Here is a 21977-nt window from a genome sequence, read left to right on the forward strand (position 1 = left end):
CTTCATAGGTAAATATTATATATTCATACACATATTATTTTTCTTGAAAGCAGAGATGGCTCAATATCACACAATGTGGGATTCATGAAAAAGATCTCCGAGTGAGGAAAGAAGGCTGTATTATTATATAAGGGGCGTAATTCAGTGAAAACAACCCTTATAAATGTCTATATACCAAATAACATGACATGCAAACATTTTTTAAAGATGTACTTATTCACTTATTTGTTTCAAAGGCAAAGTGGCACACACACACACACAAGCACACACAAGAGATCTCTTCATGCATTGGTTCATTCCCCAAATGATTATATTGAAAAGTCTGGGCCAGGCCAAAGCTAGGAGCCAGGAACTCCATCCTGGTCTCCCGCATGGGTGGCAGGAGCCTAAGTCTTTGAGCCATCTTCCCCTGCCTTCCCATTAGCAGGGGGCTCAGTCAGAAGCGGAACACCCAGGACTTGAACTAGCGCTCAGAAATGGAATGGCAGTGTCGCGAGTGATGGCATATATTCACATATGAGAGAAAACGTGCAGTTTTTGTCTTTCTGAGTCTGATTTATTGCACTTAACGTAATCTCTAATCCATTCACTTTGTTGCACATGGCAGGATTGTGTAAATACACTACATTGTTCATTCATCCATTGATGGCCATCTAGGTTAATTCATTATCTTTGTTATTGTGAACAGTCTGCAGTAAACATGGATGTGAAGGTACCTCTTTCATATGCTGACTTCATTTCCTTTGGTTATATTCTCACAAGTGAGATAGGTGAGTCACATGGTAGATCTGTTTTTAGTTTTATGAGGAATCTCCATATTATTTTCCATAATGACTGTCCCTGATTTGCACTCCAACTAACTTCCTGCCAATATTTTGTATTTTTTGTCTTTTTGATAATATCCATTCTAACCAGAGTGAGCTGATATCTCATTGAAGTTTTTATTTGCTTTTCCCTGATGGCTAGTTATACTGAGCATTTTTTCATGTTTCTTGGCTATTTGTATTTCTTTTTTGAAAAATGTTTATTGAGATCATTTTCCCATTTCTTAACTGGATTTTTAGAAGTATTTATTTATTGGAAAATCAGGGGACGGAGATCTTCCATTGGCTGATTCACTCCTCAAATGGCTATAACACTTCAGGCTGGTCCAGGCTGAAGCCAGAAGCCTAAAACTCCATCCCAGTCTCTCAAGTGGTGGCAGGAGCCCAAGCACTTGAACCATCCTCCTGTGACTTGACAGGCACATTAGCAGGGAGCTGGAACATAAACGGTTCAGCCAGGACATTTTTTTAATGGATTTTATTTACTTGAGAGGCAGAGTCACAGACAGAGGGAAAGACAGAGAGAAAGGTCTTCCATCCTCTGGTTCACTCCCCAAATGGCTGCAATGGCCAGAGCTATGCCGATCTGAAGCCAGGAGCCAGGGGCTTCCTTCAGGTCTCCCACAGGGGCCCAAGCACGTGGGCCATCTTCCTCTGCTTTCCCAGGTCATAGCAGAGAGCTGGATTGGAAGAGGAGCAGCCGGGACTAGAACCTGCATCCATATGGGATGCTGGCACTGCAGGTAGAGGATTAACCTACTGAGGCGCCACAGCACTGGCTCCCAGCCAGGACTTGAACCTGTGCTAGCTCATTGTACCACAATGCCAGTCACAGATTGTTTGTTTTGCTGTTGAACTTCTTGACCTCCTTATATATTCTGGGTATCAATCCTTGATCAGATGCAAAGTTAGCAAATATTTTCTTTCATTCTGTCCTTTATCTCTTCATGTTCCCTCTGATGCCCAGAAGCTCCTTAGTTTGATATTATCCTATTTGTCTGAAATGTGCTTATTGCCTGTGTTTTCTGGATCTTATACAAAAAAATTATTGCCTATGCCAATTCTTGGAGTATTTCCCCTATGTTTTTCCCTAGTAGTTTCATAGTTTCAGGTCTTGCATTTAGATCTTTGACCCATTTTGAGTTAACGGTAGGGGTCTTGTTTCAGGCTTATGCATGTGGATATCCAGTTTTCCCAACAGCATTTATTGAAGAAATTGCCATTTCTCCACTACCTTTCTCAAAGATACGTCAGTTGTAGATGCATGCATTTATCTCTTGGTTTTCTATTCTGTTCCATTGGTCCATGTGTCCATTTTTATGCCAATATCATGTTGTTTTAATTATAACAGTCCTGTAGTATATCTTGAAATCTGATATTTGTGATGCCTCCAGCTTTGTTTTCATTGTTCAAAATTAGTTTGTCTATTTAGGGTCTTTTGTGTTTCCAATGAATTTTAGGATTGTTCTTCCTAATCCTATGAAGAATATTATTAGCATTTTGGTGGGGATTGCATTGAATTTGTAAATTACTTCGGTAGATGGACATTGGGTAATATTCTTCTAATTTATGAACAAAGGAGATCTTGCCTTTTTAGTGCCTTCCTCAATTAATTTCCTTAGTGTTTGTAATTTTCAATATAGAAGTCTTTCACATCCTTGGTTAAATTTATTCCAAGTTATTTAATTTTTTATAGCGGTCATGGACATGATTGCTCTTAAAAGAGCAAGATCACTAGTCTCATATAAAATGCTACCAATTTTTGTGTGTTAATTTTTGTATGCTGTAACTTTGCTGAATTCATTGATCAAATCTAATACTCCTTGGTAGAGATTCTTGGTACGCCTCTGTAGAGAATCACGTCATCTGCAAACAGGCATAATTTGACTTCCTCCTGTCCTGTTTGTATGCCTTTTATTTCTTTATCTTGCCTAGTGTTTCTGGCTAAAGCTTCCAGAACAAAACTGGATGAGAGTGGTGAGAGTATCTTTTTCTGGCTCCAGATCTAATTAGAAATGCTTCCAGCTTTTCTCCACTCGATATGTTGTTGCCTGTGGGATTGTCATGTAGAGACTTTATAGTATTGAGGCACATTCCCTGTATACCTAATTAGTTCTCTCTCTCTTTTTTTTTTTTTTACAATCATGAATGGATATTGTTTTTTGTCAAATGCTTTTTCTATTGAGATAATCGTAAGACTGTTATTCTTCATTCTGTTGATGGGGTGGATGACATTTAATGATTTTTCGAATGTTGAGGCCTGCCTGCGTCCCTGGGATAAATTCCACTTGGTCAGGGTAAATGATCTTTTTGATGTGTTGTTAGGTTCTATTTGCTAGCATTTTATTGAGAATTTTAGCATCTATGTTCATCAAGGAAGTTGGTCTATAGTTTTCTTTTGTTGTTTTAGGCTTGTCTGGCTTTGGAATTAAGATAATACTGGCCTCATAGAATGAATTTGAAAGGGTTCTTCCCTTTCAATTCTTTGGAATAGTTTGAAAAGAATTTATGTTAATTCTTGAAATGTTGGTAGAATTCAGCAGTGCAGTCATCTGGCCCTGGGCTTTTTTCTCTGTTAGGAGATTCTTTATTACTCCAATTAAAAGATACAGGCTAACTGAATGGATTTTTAAAAATACATACACTGCCCACAAGAAAATTACTTCATAGGGAAAGACACACACTGATTGAAAGTAAAAGGATGGGAGCCAGCACTGTGGCGCAGCAAGTTAAAGCCCCAGCCTACAGTGCCGGCATCCCATATGAGCACCAGTTCAAGTCCTGTATGCTCCACTTCCAATCCAGCTCCCTGCTAATGAACCTGGGAAAGCAGTAGAAGATGGCCCAAGTGCTTGGGTCTTTGCACATGTGTGGGAGACCTGGAAAAAGCTCCTGGCTTTGTGTCAGCTCAGCTCTGGGCATGCGGTTATAGCATTTGGGGAGTGAACCAGTGGATGGAGGACCTCTCTCTCTTGGGTTCTGCCTTTCTCTGTAACTCTGTCTTTCAAATAAGTAAAATAAATCTTTAAAATAAAAAGAAATAAAAGAGAGGAAAAAGTCATTCCATCCAAATGGAAATCAAATGCTAATAGAAGCAGATATTCTTTGATTAGACAAAATTACACTATAAGACCAAAAAGTGGTAAAAGAGACAAAGAAGGTCACTAAATAATAATCAAAGGATCAGTTCAACAAGAAGATAGGACCATTGTGAATATGCACCTAATGCCAGAGTACACAGTTTTATAAAACCAATGTTAGTCTAAAAGGAGACATAAACTCCAATTTCATTAACACTGGGGACTTCAACACCCCACTTTCATCGATGGACAGATTCAACCAGACAAAAAAATAAACCACAGAATTAATATATACTATTGCCCAAAGGCACCTAACAGACGTTTAAAGAACCTTCCATCCTGTAGCTGCAGAACACACAGGCTTTTTCATCAGTGCATGGAACATTTTCTTGGATGACCATGTACTAAACCATGAAAGCATGTTTCAGCAATATTAAAAAAATGAAATCATAACATCTACCTTTTGTGATCACAATGTGATGAAGTTGGAAATTAACAACAAAATAAACTCTAGAAATTATACAAATACCTGGAGACTGAACAACACGCTCCTGAGTAGACAGTGGATCACTGGAGGAATCAAAAGGGAAATTTAAAAATTCCTTGAAACTAATAGAAAACAGTACATTGAAGCTTATTAGATACGGCTTCAAAAACAACCAAGGGAAAAGTCCTTAGCAGTAGATGCCTACATTAACATGTGGAAAGGTATCAAATAAGTCACCTTTCAATGTATATCAAGGACCTAGAAAAACAATAACAAAGCAAGCCCAAAATGAATAGATGGAAAGAAATAATAAAAATTAAAGAAGAAATAAACACAATAGAAATTCAAAAAACAATACAAAAGAGTATTAAAATAAAGAGCCAGTTCTTTGAAAAGACAAAAACTGATAAACTGTTAGCCAGACTACAGAAGAGAGATGACTCAAATCAATAAAATCAGAGATGAAAAAGGAAATAGTACAAATAATTGTGCAGAAATACAAAAAAAATCATTAGAAATCATTACAAACAACTATTTGCCAACAAATTGGAAAACCTGGAAGAAGTAGTTAGGCTTCTGCAAACATTATAACTTACCAAAGTTCCATCATGTAGACTTGGAAAACCTGAATAGACTTATAACCGATGATGAGATTCAATCAGTAATAAAGACTCCAAAACTACAAATTCTATGTCAAGTCAGTAGGACTGCCAGGCGGTATTTATGTAGCACTGTTCCATCCCCACCTCCTTCCTGTGTTACTGCCTCAAAGTACAGGGCTCAACTCAATTGTTTCTCTTCCCTGATGTCTGAGAACTAATGTTTCATATATTTCATCTGCTTTCCTAGTTGCTTAATGCAGGACTTCAAGCTATTTTGTACAAGGATATTTGGAGCTTGATTTTTTTTTCTACAAAGTAAGAGCATTTTCTTCATTAACATTAATATATTATCAAAGTAGCATTGTCATCCTCATTAAAATAAGTTCTTTATAGCTAGTCCATTTTGAATTTCCCCACATGCTCCAGAAATGCTCTATACAGGCAGTTTGTCCAGGCTGGTGTTCCACGTCAGGCCGGAATTGTTGGGCGGTTTCTGTGTAACCCAGGGCAGCTGTGTTTTGACGATGCTGGTGGCCTCGGGCACACAGCTAGTGGTACCCTGGAATACCCCATCTTCTGTGCTCATCTGATGCCATCCTCCGCTTCCTCCTCCTAGAAGCTACATCTAAAAGCGTCTCTAAACTGAAGTTCAGTATTTTTAGTGGGGATACATCATAGATGGTGTTACGTTCACAGTGCATCACACAGGCCTCCTAACATCAGCCATGCAGATTCGTCCCCATGGTGTTGCCCCCTGATGCCTCCTCTAATATGGTTTTGGTTTTCCTGTGTGTCCAGAAAGCAATCGCTGTGGTAACTTTGGCATTACATGAATGTTCTTTTTCCTGTAAGCGTGATTTTTTGTTTCAGTGCTAATGCCTAACCTATACCTGAATCAATTGTTTTATTAGGGGTTGCAAAATGATTTTCTATTCTTGCATTTCTTCCACATTTCTCATGTGGTATTCCCCCTTAAAGGAGAACATTCTCTAGTTGTTAACATTGCAATATAATATAGTTCTTGATGGAAAGACAGAGTAAATGTATAATTCTTCTTTCCAATTTTCAAGTAAGAGTTTGATTTGATAGTCACTTTAAATGTGATACATGAGTTCTTTCTGATTTGCTCTGTTCATTGATTTTTCCTATGGTTTTCAGTAACATAATCCACTTAATGCCTTATTATTCCTTTTTGATGTTTTAATCACCAGCTTTGGCCAGAGGGAGCTCAGAGACCTGGGTTCTAGATTTTGAAGTATCACAAAGTATCTGTCTTTGATAGGCCCTTTACTGTTTATTAGGGCTGTGTATGTGTGTGTTTAATATTTTTTTATAAATTGAAAGGCAGAGTTACAGGGAGAGGTGAGAGAGAGAGAGACCTCTTCCTTTGGCTGGTTCACTCCCCAAATAACAGCAGTGGCCAGGCCTGGTCCAGGTAGAAGCCAAGAGCCAGGAGCTGCATCTGAGTCTCCCACGTGCTGTCAGGGGCCCAGGTACTTGGTCCATCTTCCATTGCTTTCCCAGGAGCATTACAGGGAGCTGGATCAGAAGTGGAGCCTCTGAGACTGGAACCGGTACTCATATGGAATGCCACGGGCCTGCTGGGCCACAACGCCGGCCCCCTTGGATTTGACCAGAGAATTGGGCTGCATAGCAAAGGTTGCTTTTGGCTGCATAGTTCTTCTACCTGGAACACTGCCCCACTTCTCTCCAGCTGCAGCAGGCCTCAGCTTTGTCACTGAGGCTGCCAACGATCTGATTTCCCCTGTGCAGGCCGCCTTTTCTCACCGGGTTCCTCTTCCAGCCACAGTATCTGATGACTGTTCGCTGCACAAGACCTGCTCATCCTTCCCAGTCCTGGCCTACACTTGTCCCGGACTGAAAGACCTGTCCTCTCATTCTGATCTCTCTCTCTTCCTCTCTCTCGCGCGCTCTCTCTCTCTCTCTCTCTCACACACACACACACACACACACCCCCTTTACCATAGCCAGGAAGAACCTGAAACTCCCTGAATGCCATGTTTATTCCACAAAAGCTCAGCTGGGTTTTCAGTTCCTCTCGCTCCCCTTTCCCCCCACTTCAACCCAAGTCCAGTTCCTTTCTCCCTCAGTGCCTCCATTATCCGTCAGACAGGTGCCCGCCACCGCGCCTAAGACCTTTCATTGTCCTCACTTGTGCGCTCATTTGTCTCTTCCTGCGGGTGTCTGAGACTGTTGGAGGGCAGGAATGTTGTCCTGTCTGGCTTTGTGTCTCCTCCCCTCAGCTTAGTGTTTGTCACCGAGAAGACACCTGTTTAATCAGTATTCTTCTATTTAGTAAGTTAGTGAAACTCACACATCGTTCCCCAGCCAACTTCTGATCCTCTACAGAACAGTTCCCATTTGGTGGCCAGTAGTTCTGTCACCAGAAATACTTCTACCTCTTCATAGTCTACAATTACACCCTAGGTAGGGAGTTGGGCACTTAGCCCTCCGAGCAGCACGCCTGCATCCTGCATCGGAGTGCCTGGGTTTGATTCTCAGCTCCAGCTCTGGATTCTGGCTTCCTGCTGATCCAGGCTCTGGGAACTGGCACTGATGGTTTAAGTCATCAGGTTCCTGCCTCCTGTACAGGAGACCTGGGTTGAGTTTCCATCCCAGCCCTGGCTGTCAGGGGCATTTAAGGAATGAACCAGAGGATGAGAGTGTTCCATCTCCATTTGCCTCTCTGTCTCTCTCTTTCTCTCTTGTTCTCTGTCCCTCTACCTCTTAAATAAACAATTAAAAATTTTAAAACATACCATAAATAAAAGCCATTATAACACAACATTTATATGCTTGCAGGTGATATTCTCAAATGTTTTTGAAGGGCTATTTTCTGTATAAATGGTTAGACATAAATCGCTTAATGGAATTTCATCATGTACCCATGTTCAAAACCAATCCAGGGCCCTTCCATGTCAATATCCCTGGCCCCCTTCTAGCCTAACTATTCATATCCTGATTTTTGTCTCCAAAGATGAGCCTTGCCTGATCTTCAGCGCCATACAAGTAGAATGAGACTGGTTGGCAGCACCACTGCTGTGTGGCCATCCATGGAGTTCTTCTGCGCTCCACCTGTTTGTTCTTTTTTCATTGCTCTGTAGTATCTCCTGGTTTAAATATGTACAGTTTTTTATGGTTGCTTTTTTGCCCTATAGGGGCAGCCTTTTTTTCTTTATTTCTTCCCAGAAACCTTTTATTTAAGGTAAATAAATAAATAGGTACAATTTTATTTATGCAGTCTGTGTTGATGGACATTTGAGTTATTTTCAATGTTTGTTTTGGACACTTGGTTTTATTTGAGAAGCCAACTCCAGAGCGCTTCTCCAGTGACCTGCTTTTCTTTTTCTTTTTAAAGATTTGTTTATTTATCTGAATAACAGAGTTACAGAGAGGCAGAGGCAGATAGAGAGAGGTCTTTCTTCCGCTGGTTCATTCCCCAGATGGCTGCAATGGCCGGAGCTGCACCAATTCAAAGCCAGGAGCTAGAAACTTCCTCCAGGTCTCCCATGCAGGTGCAGGGGCCCAAGGACTTGGGCCATCTTCTACTGCTTTCCCCAGGCCACAGCAGAGAGCTGGCTTGGATGTGGAACAGCCAGGACTCGAACCAGCGCCCGTATGGGATGCCCGCACTGCAGGCAATGGCTGCATCCATGACGCCACAGTGCCGGCCCTCAGTGACCTGCATTTCATTCTTTTCTTCCTTCCTCACATAGTGATGGATTGATCCTTACCCAGGATGCCCTCCACTTTACTCACTCGGTTAAGACATATTTATAAAGTGCCTGGTATGTGCTGGGTCCTGTATAATTGTTCCCTCTGTTCAGGGATCTTACCGACCCACGGAAAAGCTGAGCAAGGATTTGCAAATGTGCTGAATGTGAGAACACAGAAATAAAAGCTGGTTTAGGTGTTCATGACCGAAGACCTCACCTGGTTTGGGGCTTTGGGGGAGTCCTCCTGCAGGAAGGACATTCTAGCTATGACCTGCAAGAGCAGGACAAGTGCCCCAGAAAAAGAGGACAGGGAGAGAGCACTGCAGGCAGGAGCCACGCCCTAAAACAGAGGGGAAGCACTGCGAGTGGCTGAATGTGGCCAAATCTTAGAATGCCACGGGGGAGAGGGCAGAGATGGGGCTGGAGGGACGGACAGGAGCAGTGTCCCAGAAGGCCTTGCGCAGGGCCTGAAGAATGCACAGGTGTCCCGTGGATGAGAGATGCGATCTTTGAAATGTTGATGTGATCATTAACCTTACAAGTGGCGGCGCGTATAAATCTGAACTGCAAAGAGCTTTTACATAATATTTTCACTCATGCAGCAGCTACCAAATCGTGACATAAACATTCCCAGCATCTAGAAGGCTCCCTGCTCTCTCATCAGGGCCCGCCCTCTCCATGGGTAGCAGCTGATCTGACTGCTCGTTACTACTCTTTCCTGGTTTTGAACTACAGTCGCCGCAAAACCATACAGTTGTATTCTGTATGGGACTTCCTTCAGTGTGAAAACTGTAGGTTTCACTCATACTGCAGGTAGCAGAATCCATCCCTCTTTGTGCCGAAGCCTATTCCACTGTATCAGTATTGCACAGTTTATCTGCCCACTCCTCCCAATGGACATGAGAGTGGCCATTTTTTTTTTTACTATCATAAATAGAAATCTAATTAATGCTCATGTTTACGTCTTTTGATGGCTATGAGCACTCATTTCTGTGGGAGATATACTTTTTTATTTCATTTTCATTTTTTTTAAGATGTAAGTTTTTAAAAGGTGATTTGGAACAGAGGATAGGTGGCAGGTGCGTCAAGCCCAACTTCTGGACACAACTTTTTGTTGGCTGGGTTAGCAAAGGAGCAGACCCATTCAGAGTGTTTTAAATATCATAAAATCAAAGCGTAGATGAAAAATTTAGAAAACAGATTTCCTTTTGGCTTCTGTAAATATCATTGTAATTATCATTGTTTACAGCCAACCACAAGTTAGAGTGGATAGTAAGTGGAAGAACAGTATGCTTTGGCAAGTTTTATTAACTTGTGGTTGAATGGACCCCATAAATAGAACCGTCATTGTCTCATCAAGTAGTCTTGTGTCGCTCCCCGTCTTCGTGGAGGAACGACACAGGACCCTGCGCTGTTCTTTTGTCTGCTCGGCCCTTCCCAGGTTTGCTGCTGGTTCTTCCCGGGTTGGCTACCGACCCTTCCACCTCCGTGGAAGGGCGGTTCCCCCTGCCACTTTCCCCACTTCCGCGGGGGAGCGGCACACCGCCGGCCAGCTCTCTCGGGGGCTGCACAGGTGTTCCTTCAGATAGATGTTCCTGGTGCATGTTGTCTCTCTCCTCCTTTATAGTCCTCTTCCGCCAATCCCAACTCTGCTACCCACACGCCGAGTACGCTGCTCTCCTCCAATCAGGAGCAGGTCCTGCTGTTTATTGGTTGAACTGGAGGCAGCTGTGTAGAAGCTGTTTCCTCCTCTCCCAGCGCCATATTGTGGGAGAGCAGATGCATAAAATAAGTCTTAATTCGAGTAACAGTCTAGTCCGAGTTGCTCCCCACAGTCTTGAAGCCCTACTTTTCCAGAGACATGTGTGTGTGTGTGTGTGTGTGTGTGTGTGTGTGTGTGTAGTGGTGGTGGTGGTAGTGGTAGTGGTGGTGGTGGTGTGGTATGTTGTATCTAAAGTAATGCATGGATTTCTCTGGCTGTGCTTTTTTTTTTTTAAATAAACTTGTTTATTTTAAAGGCAGAGTGACAGAGATGGATGGAAAGACACACAGAGAGAGAATCTTTCAGCCAGGGCTGGGCCAGGCCAACACCAGGCGTGTGGAACTTGGCACCTGCTTCTTTCTTTAGAAAGGGGCTATTTGCCTGTGATGAGTTCAGCTGTTCCTGTTTCGTAACAGTGTTTTCTTTATTACATCTGCTGTCCGGGATTTTGTTTTCCCTTTTGTCATTTTTCATGTCATGTTCAGACTTTATTACCTGCTAATAAGTTGCAATCAGAGTGAATTTAATTGTTTATGAACAAATATCAATCATTTGTGATGTGGTAGAAAGTATAGTGAATTGGGGCCGGCCTTGTGGCACAGCAAGTAAAGCTGCCACCTGCAGTGCCAGCATCCCCTACAAGCGCCAGTTGGTGTCTCGGCTGCCACTTCCCCACTTCCAATCCAGCCCCTGCTATGGCCTGGGAAAGCAGCAGAATATGGCCCACGTGCTTGGGCCCCTGCACCCACATAGGACACCCAGATGAGTTCACAGTTCCTGGGTCCTGGCTTCAGCTTGACGCAGCCCCAGGTGTTGCAGACATTTGGAGAGTGAACCAGTGGATGGAAGATTCTCATTCTCTCTCCCTCTCTCTCTCTCTCTCTGTAACTCTGCCTTCCAAATAAATTTAAAAAATTGAAAATAAAAAATTATAATGACTAATAAATCAGGTTTTACTTACTCTGAATTTTTATATTCAACATTGGCAAATCCCTAAAATTAATAAGTCAGTATGTAATTTTAGATGCTAGAGAGATCAAATAAATGAAAACTAGATTGACCTTGTTAAAATTTGACATTTTTTAACATTTACCTATCAGAGTCACTGATTTGGAAGTTGTTATAAATTCTTGAAAAAGAGGAACTTTTCTTCTTACAAAAATAACCATCATTTGGCAAACTACAGTGTCATTTTCCTTGAAGAGAATGTAGTGATTGATTATCCAGAGTGCCACCATGACAAGGTAAACCAACCAAATAGCTGGAAAATTGTATGTAATCATGTAGCATCACAAAGACTCTGTTGAGCACAGCCATTAGCATTAAACCGTGGCATTCTAATCATTCCTTGCTGCTGCTTCCTCTTCATCCCCAAAATCTTGACCTGCAGGGGATACGCAGAGGGGTTTGCAGTCACCTTTTCCTGTCCCCTCCAAATACCGTCAGCACCATTCTGCTCACCCAAAACCTCGGCCGCAAACACAGACCGAACCTGATGCACCCAAAGAGATAGCAAAACACAAAGATGTCTCTGTCTAACATCTCTTTACATTCTGGACATATATGACATTCAGAGAGAGGTTTGTTTTTACACATTTTACATATTAATGCTATTAGTCTTTTTTTTTTTTTTTTTTTTTTTTTTTTGATAAATAGTGTTGTCCTGAAGATCCTGGGAAATTATAAACCAGCAGAGGAAGGGAAGGGTAAGAGATGTCCACAAAGAGAAGAGAAGATGCTGATCTTGTTGACAAAGCCGGTCCCTTTGTGACCAGCTGTTCAGGAAGGCCAAACATACCTGCTGTGAGTGAGAACAGTCACCCAGTATGCAGCGGAAAGGTGCCAACACACAACCCAAATCAGGCAGTCATGGGGGCAATAAAGGAGCCATCAGATTACCTTTCATCAATACAGGACTAAATTGAATCACAAGAAAGGAAGGGGCCCCCAGAACTTACCCCAGAGATGACTATCAACAGCATAATTGGGAGTAGAACCAGAGCTTTTCTCCCGACCACCAGAATAATCTCCCCTCGCTCGTCTTCCCTGCAAGGGCTTTTCTTTTAAATGGGCTTTGTTAGAATGGCTGGACTCCGCTCTCCCTGTTAATTGCTGTCCACATTTTGTAGGATATCCCGTGTTCTGAATCCGGATGAGGATTTTAGATGCTCAGTGTGGGGACATGGAGCCGAGCAGAATCAATTCCTGTCACTCACACACGAATACAGAGGAATGGGATTATGGATCAGGGTGAAACTGCAGCGCTTTAATCTTAAAATCAATACAGAAAAGGAAGTTGAACTTGTGGGGATTCTATAGAGACTGTAATTTGGTTTCCTGTGAGGTTTGCCTTACAGAATACAACTGCTCCTTCCTTTTTACCGTCTAATTATTTTCCTGGGGATAGGGCGGGAGGGGGTGGGGAGGGAATGGGGAGAGAAGACAAGAGACCTCTAACACCAAATCATCTTGAATAAATGTGCAAATATAATACACAGCTCCAGCTAATCCTCCATTGTGTTGAGAAAAGCTGTCTACTTTTACCTATTCTTTTAATTTTTAGGAAAAAAAGATTAGTCAAAACTCTGTACCCTATAGTGTGTATTCAAGCATAATAAAAAGGCTTTAATTTCCTCAAGGGTCACTGTCAGACTGGAAAAATCATTTTTAACATTGACTTTTATGGCTGAAGTCTACCACAGCCTAGGTAACTTTACAGACACACCTATTCTTCCATCACTGGCCAAAGGATTCCAAGTTGCTAGGCTTGTGATGAAGGTGTACCCCGTTGTATTTCTCCTTTTGAAGGAGGCATGCACTCGAAGGCTCAGACAACTCCATGTTTTCAAAGACTTGGAAAGTATTTCATGTGCCTCTTGTCAGAGATAGTGCTGATTTGCTGCTTTAAGATGAGTATATTACCTTCCCCTTTGGGTATTCCTTTAACTTGTTCTTTAAATACGTATGCAAGGCTGTTTGGGAACCTGCTTTCATAGGGGTAGCAATAACTTGAAATACTGTGATGGTGGGAGCAAGTGATACAGCCATCGGCAGGAGGATCAGGTCTCACTCTGAGGCAGAACCCTCTGCTTGGTTTACATCAGCTTTCTAAGCCGTTGGCTCATCTGTAAGCTGGGGATGATCCTCTGATAGGTGGGGGTGTTGAAATTGAATGAGGCAAAGCATGCAAAGTGCCTACAAATGGCCTTGCATATATAAGAACTCCATGAACCGTCATGATTGTCATGACTGTGCGAGTCTCAAGGGAGATAACTTACGCTGTGTACGTGGGAGCATCCTACAAGCTGTAGGACACAGTACAAGTGTTGGTTGTTGTTCCTAATAGATTGATGATTTTTTCAAACTTTTAAAATAAATCATGGAAGGTTTTTTTCTTTGTGTGGCCTGTCATAGGTTCCTAATCTCCAAAGAGAGCCCTGGCTGTGCTAAGTCAGACTCCACGTGACTGTGCGTTTGCTTTCTTAGAAACTACGGGGATGTCTTGTGGATGCTAAGGAGTCCATTGAAATCCACTTGAAAATTCCTAACCTCTATCCTTCCAGACCCACACTTGGTCAGAGCTTTGTGATGCCAGCCCTGTGCCTCATGCTGACTTTGTCCTTGTGGTCCATATTCATGTATGGCACATCCTCCCAGCAAGCTAGAAGGCATCCTGTCAGCCCTCCTTCCTTGTCCTGGACATTACTTGACTCCAGAAAGCTCATGGGCTGTGGCACCCTCTCTCTCTTTCATCTCCAGAGCACAATCATCGTGGAGAAGACCGTGCAAGACCTCATGAACCTGATGCATGACCTGAGCGCCTATTCGGACCAGTTCCTCAACATGGTGTGTGTGAAGCTCCAGGAATACAAGGACACCTGCTCCGCAGCTTACAGGTAGCTCCTCCCCTGGGGCCTCAGCCACAGCACCGTAGAACTGGTGGTCGTTGTGAGACTGCTTCCAGAGGCGAACTTGCCCCATAGTCGAGAAGGCCCATCCCCGAGTTTATCCCACCCTTGTTCTCAGAGATCCTTGCACACTCATACTGAAAGGGGGAAGGCAAGGGACAAAGGGACAGAGCCACTCCACACTGCCACTGGGTTTGCTCAGATGGTGTGAAGATGATTTGTCTTCCTCAAGGATATTCCGTATCTTGTTTGGCCCGTCTTGCGGCTGAACTATCCTAAAGGTATGGCAACTTGAAAGTCTTCATAGTCCATGATAGTATTTCTTGTTCATTCTTTTTTATTTTTTTATTTTATTTATTTATTTTTTTTTTGACAGGCAGAGTGGACAGTGAGAGAGAGAGAGACAGAGAGAAAGGTCTTCCTTTTTGCCGTTGGTTCACCCTCCAATGGCCGCCGCGGCCGGTGCGCTGCGGCCGGTGCACCACGCTGATCCGAAGGCAGGAGCCAGGTGCTTTTCCTGGTCTCCCATGGGGTGCAGGGCCCAAGCACTTGGGCCATCCTCCACTGCCTTCCCTGGCCACAGCAGAGAGCTGGCCTGGAAGAGGGGCAACTGGGACAGAATCCAGCGCCCCGACCGGGACTAGAACCCGGTGTGCCGGCGCCACAAGGCGGAGGATTAGCCTATTGAGCCACGGTGCCGGCCGATTCTTGTTCATTCTTAACCAATGTGTTCCAATGAATATTGAATCTGAAGCCTTCCTGCTGTCACACTCCTATTTTCAGCATCGGTGAAAGTGAACACCTGAGGTTAAGATCTTGAAAACCTTTAGTTTTACCTCGGATTTCTTTTCTCTGGGTTCAAATATCTCTCTGGGCTTCTGGAAAAGATCACAACACTTCTCATAGAAACCTAATAAGAGAATGAAATTATGGCCTTGCCAACAAAAGGTGAAACAGTTAGTGAAGAAGTAGAACATATAATAAACTATTAATTATATGTGATATAATTAAGGACAGAGAGGCACAGTACATAATGAGGTGCTACCTGTTCAGCACGGACTACTGGGCAGGAAGAATAACATCCGAGAGAGAGACAAAGTGTGGTTGCCATCGGGAATTTTGTCACGGTGAGGTGCACGGACAGGTGATGTGAAAGCGGGGAGAATAAATAAAGGCACTGTGTGGGTGAAGAGAAAGCACTGGGTGACCCCCTGATGCCTGGAGGGGACCTCTGCAGGAACTTTGCTTGGACAAGGCTAGCTAGCTAGAAGGTGGTAGGAGGTAATGCTGTATAGACAGGTAAGACCCACGGAGTAGCATAAAAATGAGACTTGGAAATTGGCATGTGATATAATAGATAATAAGCAGTCCTTCTAAGTGAGCCAGGAGGCAGTATTTAGGGAGGATTACTCTTGAAGAGGAATGTAACAGATTCCTGTATAACCTCCCTCATTCCAGCAATAAGTGATAGTTACCCACAGCCACAGGGACCAGTTAGAGAAACTCAGCCATCTCACTGATGGACTCCCAATGGTATATTTTACTTTTTGTGTTCAATAATTATTCATCAAAAATTGTATTATATGTAGGTTAAAATCATGCATGTAATTAATAATTGTGTTGTACTCAACTGTATTAAGTAATAATTTTAATGGTAAGTCAAAAAAGTCAAAACTTCATCCTGTGTAACAGAAAATTTAAATTTTTTAGTTTTAATCTATGCAAGTAATTTTTTTACAGAAAATTGCAAGAGAGTAATAAATAAAATACGTTCAGCATAAGAGTGCATTTCATTAGGATAAAATTCTAGGAGATAATCAAATGGAAAAAATAATTCAAAGAGAAAAGGACAAATGAAAAATATCCAACTGTTAAAGAGCTTTTTCATATATATTTTAAATGTATAATGGAGTGTATTAAATCTCTATGTCATTGAGACTCAGTAGGATACTTTTTTATTTTTAATGGGTAAATGATAATTACATGATTTATAGGGTACAATGTAATGTTTTGGTACATGAATATATAATGAAATTATAAAGTCAAGCTAATTGACATATCACTTCACATATGTATCTTCCTGTGTGTGAGGGAGGCAAATAGTGAAAAATCTAGTCCCTTAGCACTTCTACAACATATGCTGCCAAGTGATTTACTTAGTCACCCTGCTGTGCAATAGATCTCAAAAACCACCCATCCTTTCAGGCTGAAATCTGGGAGCCTTCAACTGCCTCCCACCCCCAGCTTCTGGAAACTACTATTCTACTCTGTCTTCTAGGAGTTTGCTTTTTTTGTTTTTTGTTTTTGTTTTTTTTTTTTTTTTTGAATCATGAAATATTTGTCTTTCTATGCCTAGCCATTGTATATATTTAAAATAGTGATTTTGAAGTATCAGTTTGCTGATATGCCAAAAGCCATATCTTTTGCAACTATTTAAACTCATGCTGAAAAAAAAATAAATTTCAGCTTTAAAATGAAGGAAGGGGAATCCAGTTTCTCAACAATTATTTTAGGAGAGGCACAGATAACAGCTATGAAAATCACTATTCTAGATTAGGTGTCTGAGGTTGGAATTTCTGGGCCTGAAGAGCCGTGTCAGCTTTACAAAGCCAGACTCCCCGATGGTTGCTCCAGTCTCTCATCTACCAAAAGAGAAATGAGCAGCATACGTGAAATGTTACAAATATTAAAACTAAATATATTTTTAAATAGTTGCATTTTAATAACTTGCATTTTTAGTTAGCTTTTATTGTATGTTTAGCCATCATACAATGTAAAGCTTTTTTTAAAAAAAGCAAGACGTGAACCAGCACTGTGACTCACTTGGTTAATCCTCCACCTGCGGTGCCAGCATCCCATATGGGCGCCGGGTTCTAGTCCCGGTTGCTCCTCTTCCAGTCCAGCTCTCTGCTGTGGCCTGGGAAGGCAGTGGAGGATGGCCCAAGTACATGGGCGCCTGCACCGGCATGGGAAACCGGGAGGAAGTAACTGGCTCCTGGCTTCAGATCGGCACAGCGCTGGCCATAGTGGCCATTTGGGGAACGAACCACAAGAAGGAAGACCTTTCTCTCTGTCTCTGTCTGTCTGTCTGTCTGTAACTCTACCTGTCAAATTAAAAAAAAAAAAAAAAAAAAAAAAGGCAAGACATGCCCACTTTTCCTTATATCTGACTGTAAGCAACCAGTAGTTTCTCACAAGTATAGAGCTGATGAGTGTTCATTGTAAAGGAGTTGATGCTTAGCTGACCATGAAACATACAGTGATGGCCTCGGGACCCTTCCCCCCACGGATGGCTGTTTGTATGCCATAGCTGTTTCTGTCATTGGGACACATTTTTTAAGTTCCTCTAGCTTTGCGCCTTATTTGTCATCAGTGGTTTGTGTCCTTGTAGCATGCTCCTACCTCTCGGGGCATCAGGTGGCCAGATGCCCTGCAGCTGTGAAGCAGGCCAGTCGTGGTTTTTCAGTTCTCATCTGAGAGATGACTTCTCCTTTCTTCCTTTCTCCCTTCCTTTCTTTTTTCCTTGCTTCATTTATTTATTTAAAAGGCAGAGTTACATTAGGTGCATTAGTGAGCTGCTGTTTGCAACAGCAACATCCCATATTGGTGCATCAGTTCAAGCTCCGGCTGCTCTGCTTCTGATCCAGCTCCCTGCTGATGCGCCTGGGAAGGCAACAGAAGATGGTCCAAGAGCTTGGGCCCCTGCCACCCATGTGGGAAACCTGGGTGGAGCTTGTGGCTCTTGGCTTCAGCCTGGCCCAGCTGTTGCCATTCTGGTTATTTGGGGGAGTGAACCAGTGGATGCAAGTCTCTCTCTCTCTCTCTGTCTCTGTCTCTGTCTCTCTCTCTCTCTCTGCCCCCCTCCCTTCCTCTGTGTCTCCCTCTTTCTCTGACACTCTGTCTTTGAAATAAATAAATAAATATTTTTTAAAATGAAGAACACCATAATGAGCCCCACATGCCAGGTATTTTCTGGGCGTTTCAGCCATCACTTTCCTTGTCAGGAACCAATGCTGAGCCCAATGCCTCTTATGACCTTGTCTTTGCATTTGTCAGATATTGATTATCTGCCAAGACACTGGGAATATGTGGGGATAAAGAAGTTAATCAGTCTCAGCTCCTACCTTTAATGAGCTGATTGGTGAAGGATAGGGAAGGACACACGGGATCAAGCAGAATGGGAGCATCCACAGCAGATGAGAAGTTACAAAAGATGACGGGGAATGCTTTGTGACGAATGAGGAGAGGAGAGGTCAGGCAGATGGGCTTAAGGAGGCAAAGGAAGGAAAGCAGAGCCAGGTCAAGGAGGAGGGGAAGGGTAGGAAAAGGAAGAACAGCTGATAGATGTTGGAGTTCTCGAAAGGAATGCTGGCACGGGCAGGAACCTTGAATGTCGTTCTCCGGGAACTTTTCTCTGGCCTGATGGTGATTTTTTTTTTTTTTTTTCGATTTTTTTTTTTTCCAACATAAACTTTTCTCTGGCCTGATGGTGATTTTTTTTTTCCAACATAAATTCCAATATCTCACATTCACCCATCAAATTTAATGTTATTTTTAACTTCTCATTTCCGTCAATTGAGGTATTTTTAAATTCTCATTCTGTCATCAAAAAAAGAATCTTAGCTATTCCTCCAAATTCCATGTCATCCTTGATTCTATAAGCAATCTTTTAGTTTCTTTGTGTATGTCATTGAAGAACAGTGTTCCAGAGCAGAGTTGAGAACTCTTTGAAGACTGGACTGCATCACTCGGGACGTGGAAATTTATGTTTTTCTAAGAACCTAGTGTTCAGCGCAGGAGCAACTGAAAGGTACCTTTTCTGTGTACTGGCTACATGACCTTGAGCAGCCGCTGAGCCCCTCTGCCTTAATTTCCACAGGTGCAAAAAGGGATAGTGATAGTCTTTTCTTCAGAGAGGTTTCCAAAATGTGAATCTTTTTTAACTTGTTAGCAAAATACGCTGCCACAAGAAGTGATTGATAAGGACAAGGTTGACAGTGATGACGATGACTGCCGTCACCACCACCTGTGACAGTACCCTTCTTTCTTTTGTCACCTGACCTAAAGAGACTTTGGTGTTTCCAAGTCCTGATTCATTTCATGCAACCAACCCTCCCTCAAGTCTTGTCCAGCTGGGCATATGCAAACCAGCTGTGGCCAATACCATTTCTTCAAGAATCTTCCCAGCCCTTTACTTTTTTTTTTTTTTTTTTTTTTTTTTGACAGGCAGAGTGGACAGTGAGAGAGAGAGACAGAGAGAAAGGTCTTCCTTTTGCCGTTGGTTCACCCTCCAATGGTCGCCGCGGCCGGCTCACCGCGCTGATCCGATGGCAGGAGCCAGGAGCCAGGTGCTTTTCCTGGTCTCCCATGGGGTGCAGGGCCCAAGCACCTGGGCCATCCTCCACTGCACTCCCTGGCCACAGCAGAGGGCTGGCCTGGAAGAGGGGCAACCGGGACAGAATCCGGCGCCCCGACCGGGACTAGAACCCGGTGTGCCGGTGCCGCTAGGCGGAGGATTAGCCTGTTGAGCTGCGGCGCCGGCCATACTTTTTTTTTTTTTTAAAGATTTATTTATTATTTTAAAATCAGAATATTGGAGAAAGAAAGAGAGAAGAGACAGAGACAGGGAAAGATCGTCCATCCATGGGTTCACTCCCCAAATGTCTGCAATGGTTGGGGAGGGCAGGCCAAAGGCAGGAGTTTCTTCTGTGTCTCCCACATGGGTGCAGGGACCTAAGCACTTGGGCCATCCTCTGCTGCTTTCCCAGGCCATGAGCAGGGAACTGGATCAGAAGTGGAGCAGCCAGGACTTGAACCAGCGCCTTTATGGGTTGTCCACATCACAGGCAGTGGCCTTTCCTGCCATGCCACGGGGCCGACCCCACCCCTTTACTTTCAGAACATACTTCTCCCAGCTCTGCTGAACTATTCCTTGAGAATTCTCATCTTGGAGGATGAGCGCTGTGGTGCGGACGATCAAGCTACTGCTTCTGGTGCCCACATCCCAGACTAGAGTGCCCGATTCAGTCCACTCTTCTCCACTTCTACTCCAGCATGGATGACGGCCCAAGTGCTTAGGTTCCTGCCGCCATTTGGGTCACCTGAACTGAGTTCCTGGCTCCTGGCTCTGACCTCACCCAGCCCCTGCCAACGTGGCCATGCAGAGAGTGAACCAGTAGATGGAGGATCTCTCCCCCTCTCTCTTTCCCTCTCTCTTTCCCTCTCTCTCTCTCTCTCTCTCTCTCTCTCTCTCTCACTCTGTCTTTCAGATAAATAAGCAAATCTTAGGGAGAAAAAAAAAGAATTCTCTGCCAGATTGGATGTAAGGTGTGAAATAAAGAAAGGTGCCATGGTTGAGTGGGGATTTTTTATTTGCACAGTGAAAAGAGAGTTGCCAGCTATAAAGACAGAAGCTACTGTAGGGTTGGGAGAAGGTAGATCAGCATTTAAATTTGGAGGGTCTATCAGATATACACATGGAGATAATTAAGTTGGCCGTTGAATATATGCATCAAAAAGAGAGAGGTCTTGGGGCTGGTGTTGTGGCATAGGATGTTAAGCCACCACTTGCTATCTGGCATCCCATAGGGGCACAGGTTTGTGTCTTGGCTGCTCATTTCCAATCCAGCTCCATGCTGATGCACCTGTGACCACTGCAGAGGATGGCCCAAGTGCTTGGGCCCTGGACCCCTGCCACCCACGCACAAGACCCTGGCTCCTGCCTGGCCCGGCCCTAGTCATTATGGCCATTTGGGGAATGAACCAGAAAATGGAAAATCTGTCTGTCTCTCTATAACTTTGCCTTTCAAATAAATAAATAAATCTTTAAAAAAAATGAGAAAGGTCTGGTCTAGAGATAGAGATTTGGCACCAAATACCATAAAAATAGTGTAAATAAATGTATTTAAATCATTAGATGGAATCACCTTGAGAGTGAGTTTGCAAGATGAGGCAAAACCTATAAGGACACTTAGACATAACGAGTGGAGTAGGAGGAATCAGTAGCATGTGGTGTCATGAAAACAAAGGAATGGGAGAAGGCGGTGATCAATTGGGTCAAAGACTGCTATTAGGTCAGTACTAGGCCCCACCCTAGACTGAGCAATCAGTTTAGCAAGGTGGAAATCACTGGTGAACACCACAGGAGCTGTTTCTGTATAGTAGCAGAAGTGAAAATCAGGCTAGTGTGGACTTGCAGGAGGAACTAGGAGTAGATAAATTATAAATAGGGCTGATGTTGATGGCATAACAGGTTAGGCCACTTCCTGCAGCAGAGGCATCCCGTATGGTCATTGGTTCAAGTCCCAGAAACTCCACTTCAATCCAGTTCCCTGCTAATGCACCGAGAAAAGCAGAAGAATATGGCCCAAATGCCTGGGCTCCTGCACCTGTGCGGAAGACCCGGAAGAAGCTCCTGGCTTCGGGCTTTGGATCGGCTCAGCTCCAGCTGTTGCGGCCATTTGGGGAGTGAACCAGCAGATGGAAGACTTTTCTGTCTGTCTCTCGCTCTCTCTGTCTGTAACCTGTCAGTTTTTTAAAAAGAGAAGTTGTAAATAGAGAAAGAACTTTTGCAGTGA

General features: G+C 43.2%; 1 protein-coding gene across 4 annotated transcripts in view; it reads left to right on the forward strand.

Moving 5' to 3' along the window:
- Positions 1-21977, forward strand: part of EXOC4 (exocyst complex component 4) — an 867110-nt gene that overhangs the window by 662277 nt on the left and 182856 nt on the right. For all 4 annotated transcript variants that reach the window (XM_002711996.6, XM_070071324.2, XM_089328633.1 and 1 more), the window contains exon 12: positions 14252-14388. In XM_002711996.6, coding sequence (XP_002712042.4) covers positions 14252-14388 — 137 coding nt within the window. The remainder of the gene's footprint in view (positions 1-14251; positions 14389-21977) is intronic.

The sequence above is a fragment of the Oryctolagus cuniculus genome, chromosome 3 (genome assembly GCF_051225735.1).
Source record: "Oryctolagus cuniculus isolate XC-2025 breed Fujian yellow rabbit chromosome 3, ASM5122573v1, whole genome shotgun sequence".
NCBI lineage: Eukaryota > Metazoa > Chordata > Mammalia > Lagomorpha > Leporidae > Oryctolagus > Oryctolagus cuniculus.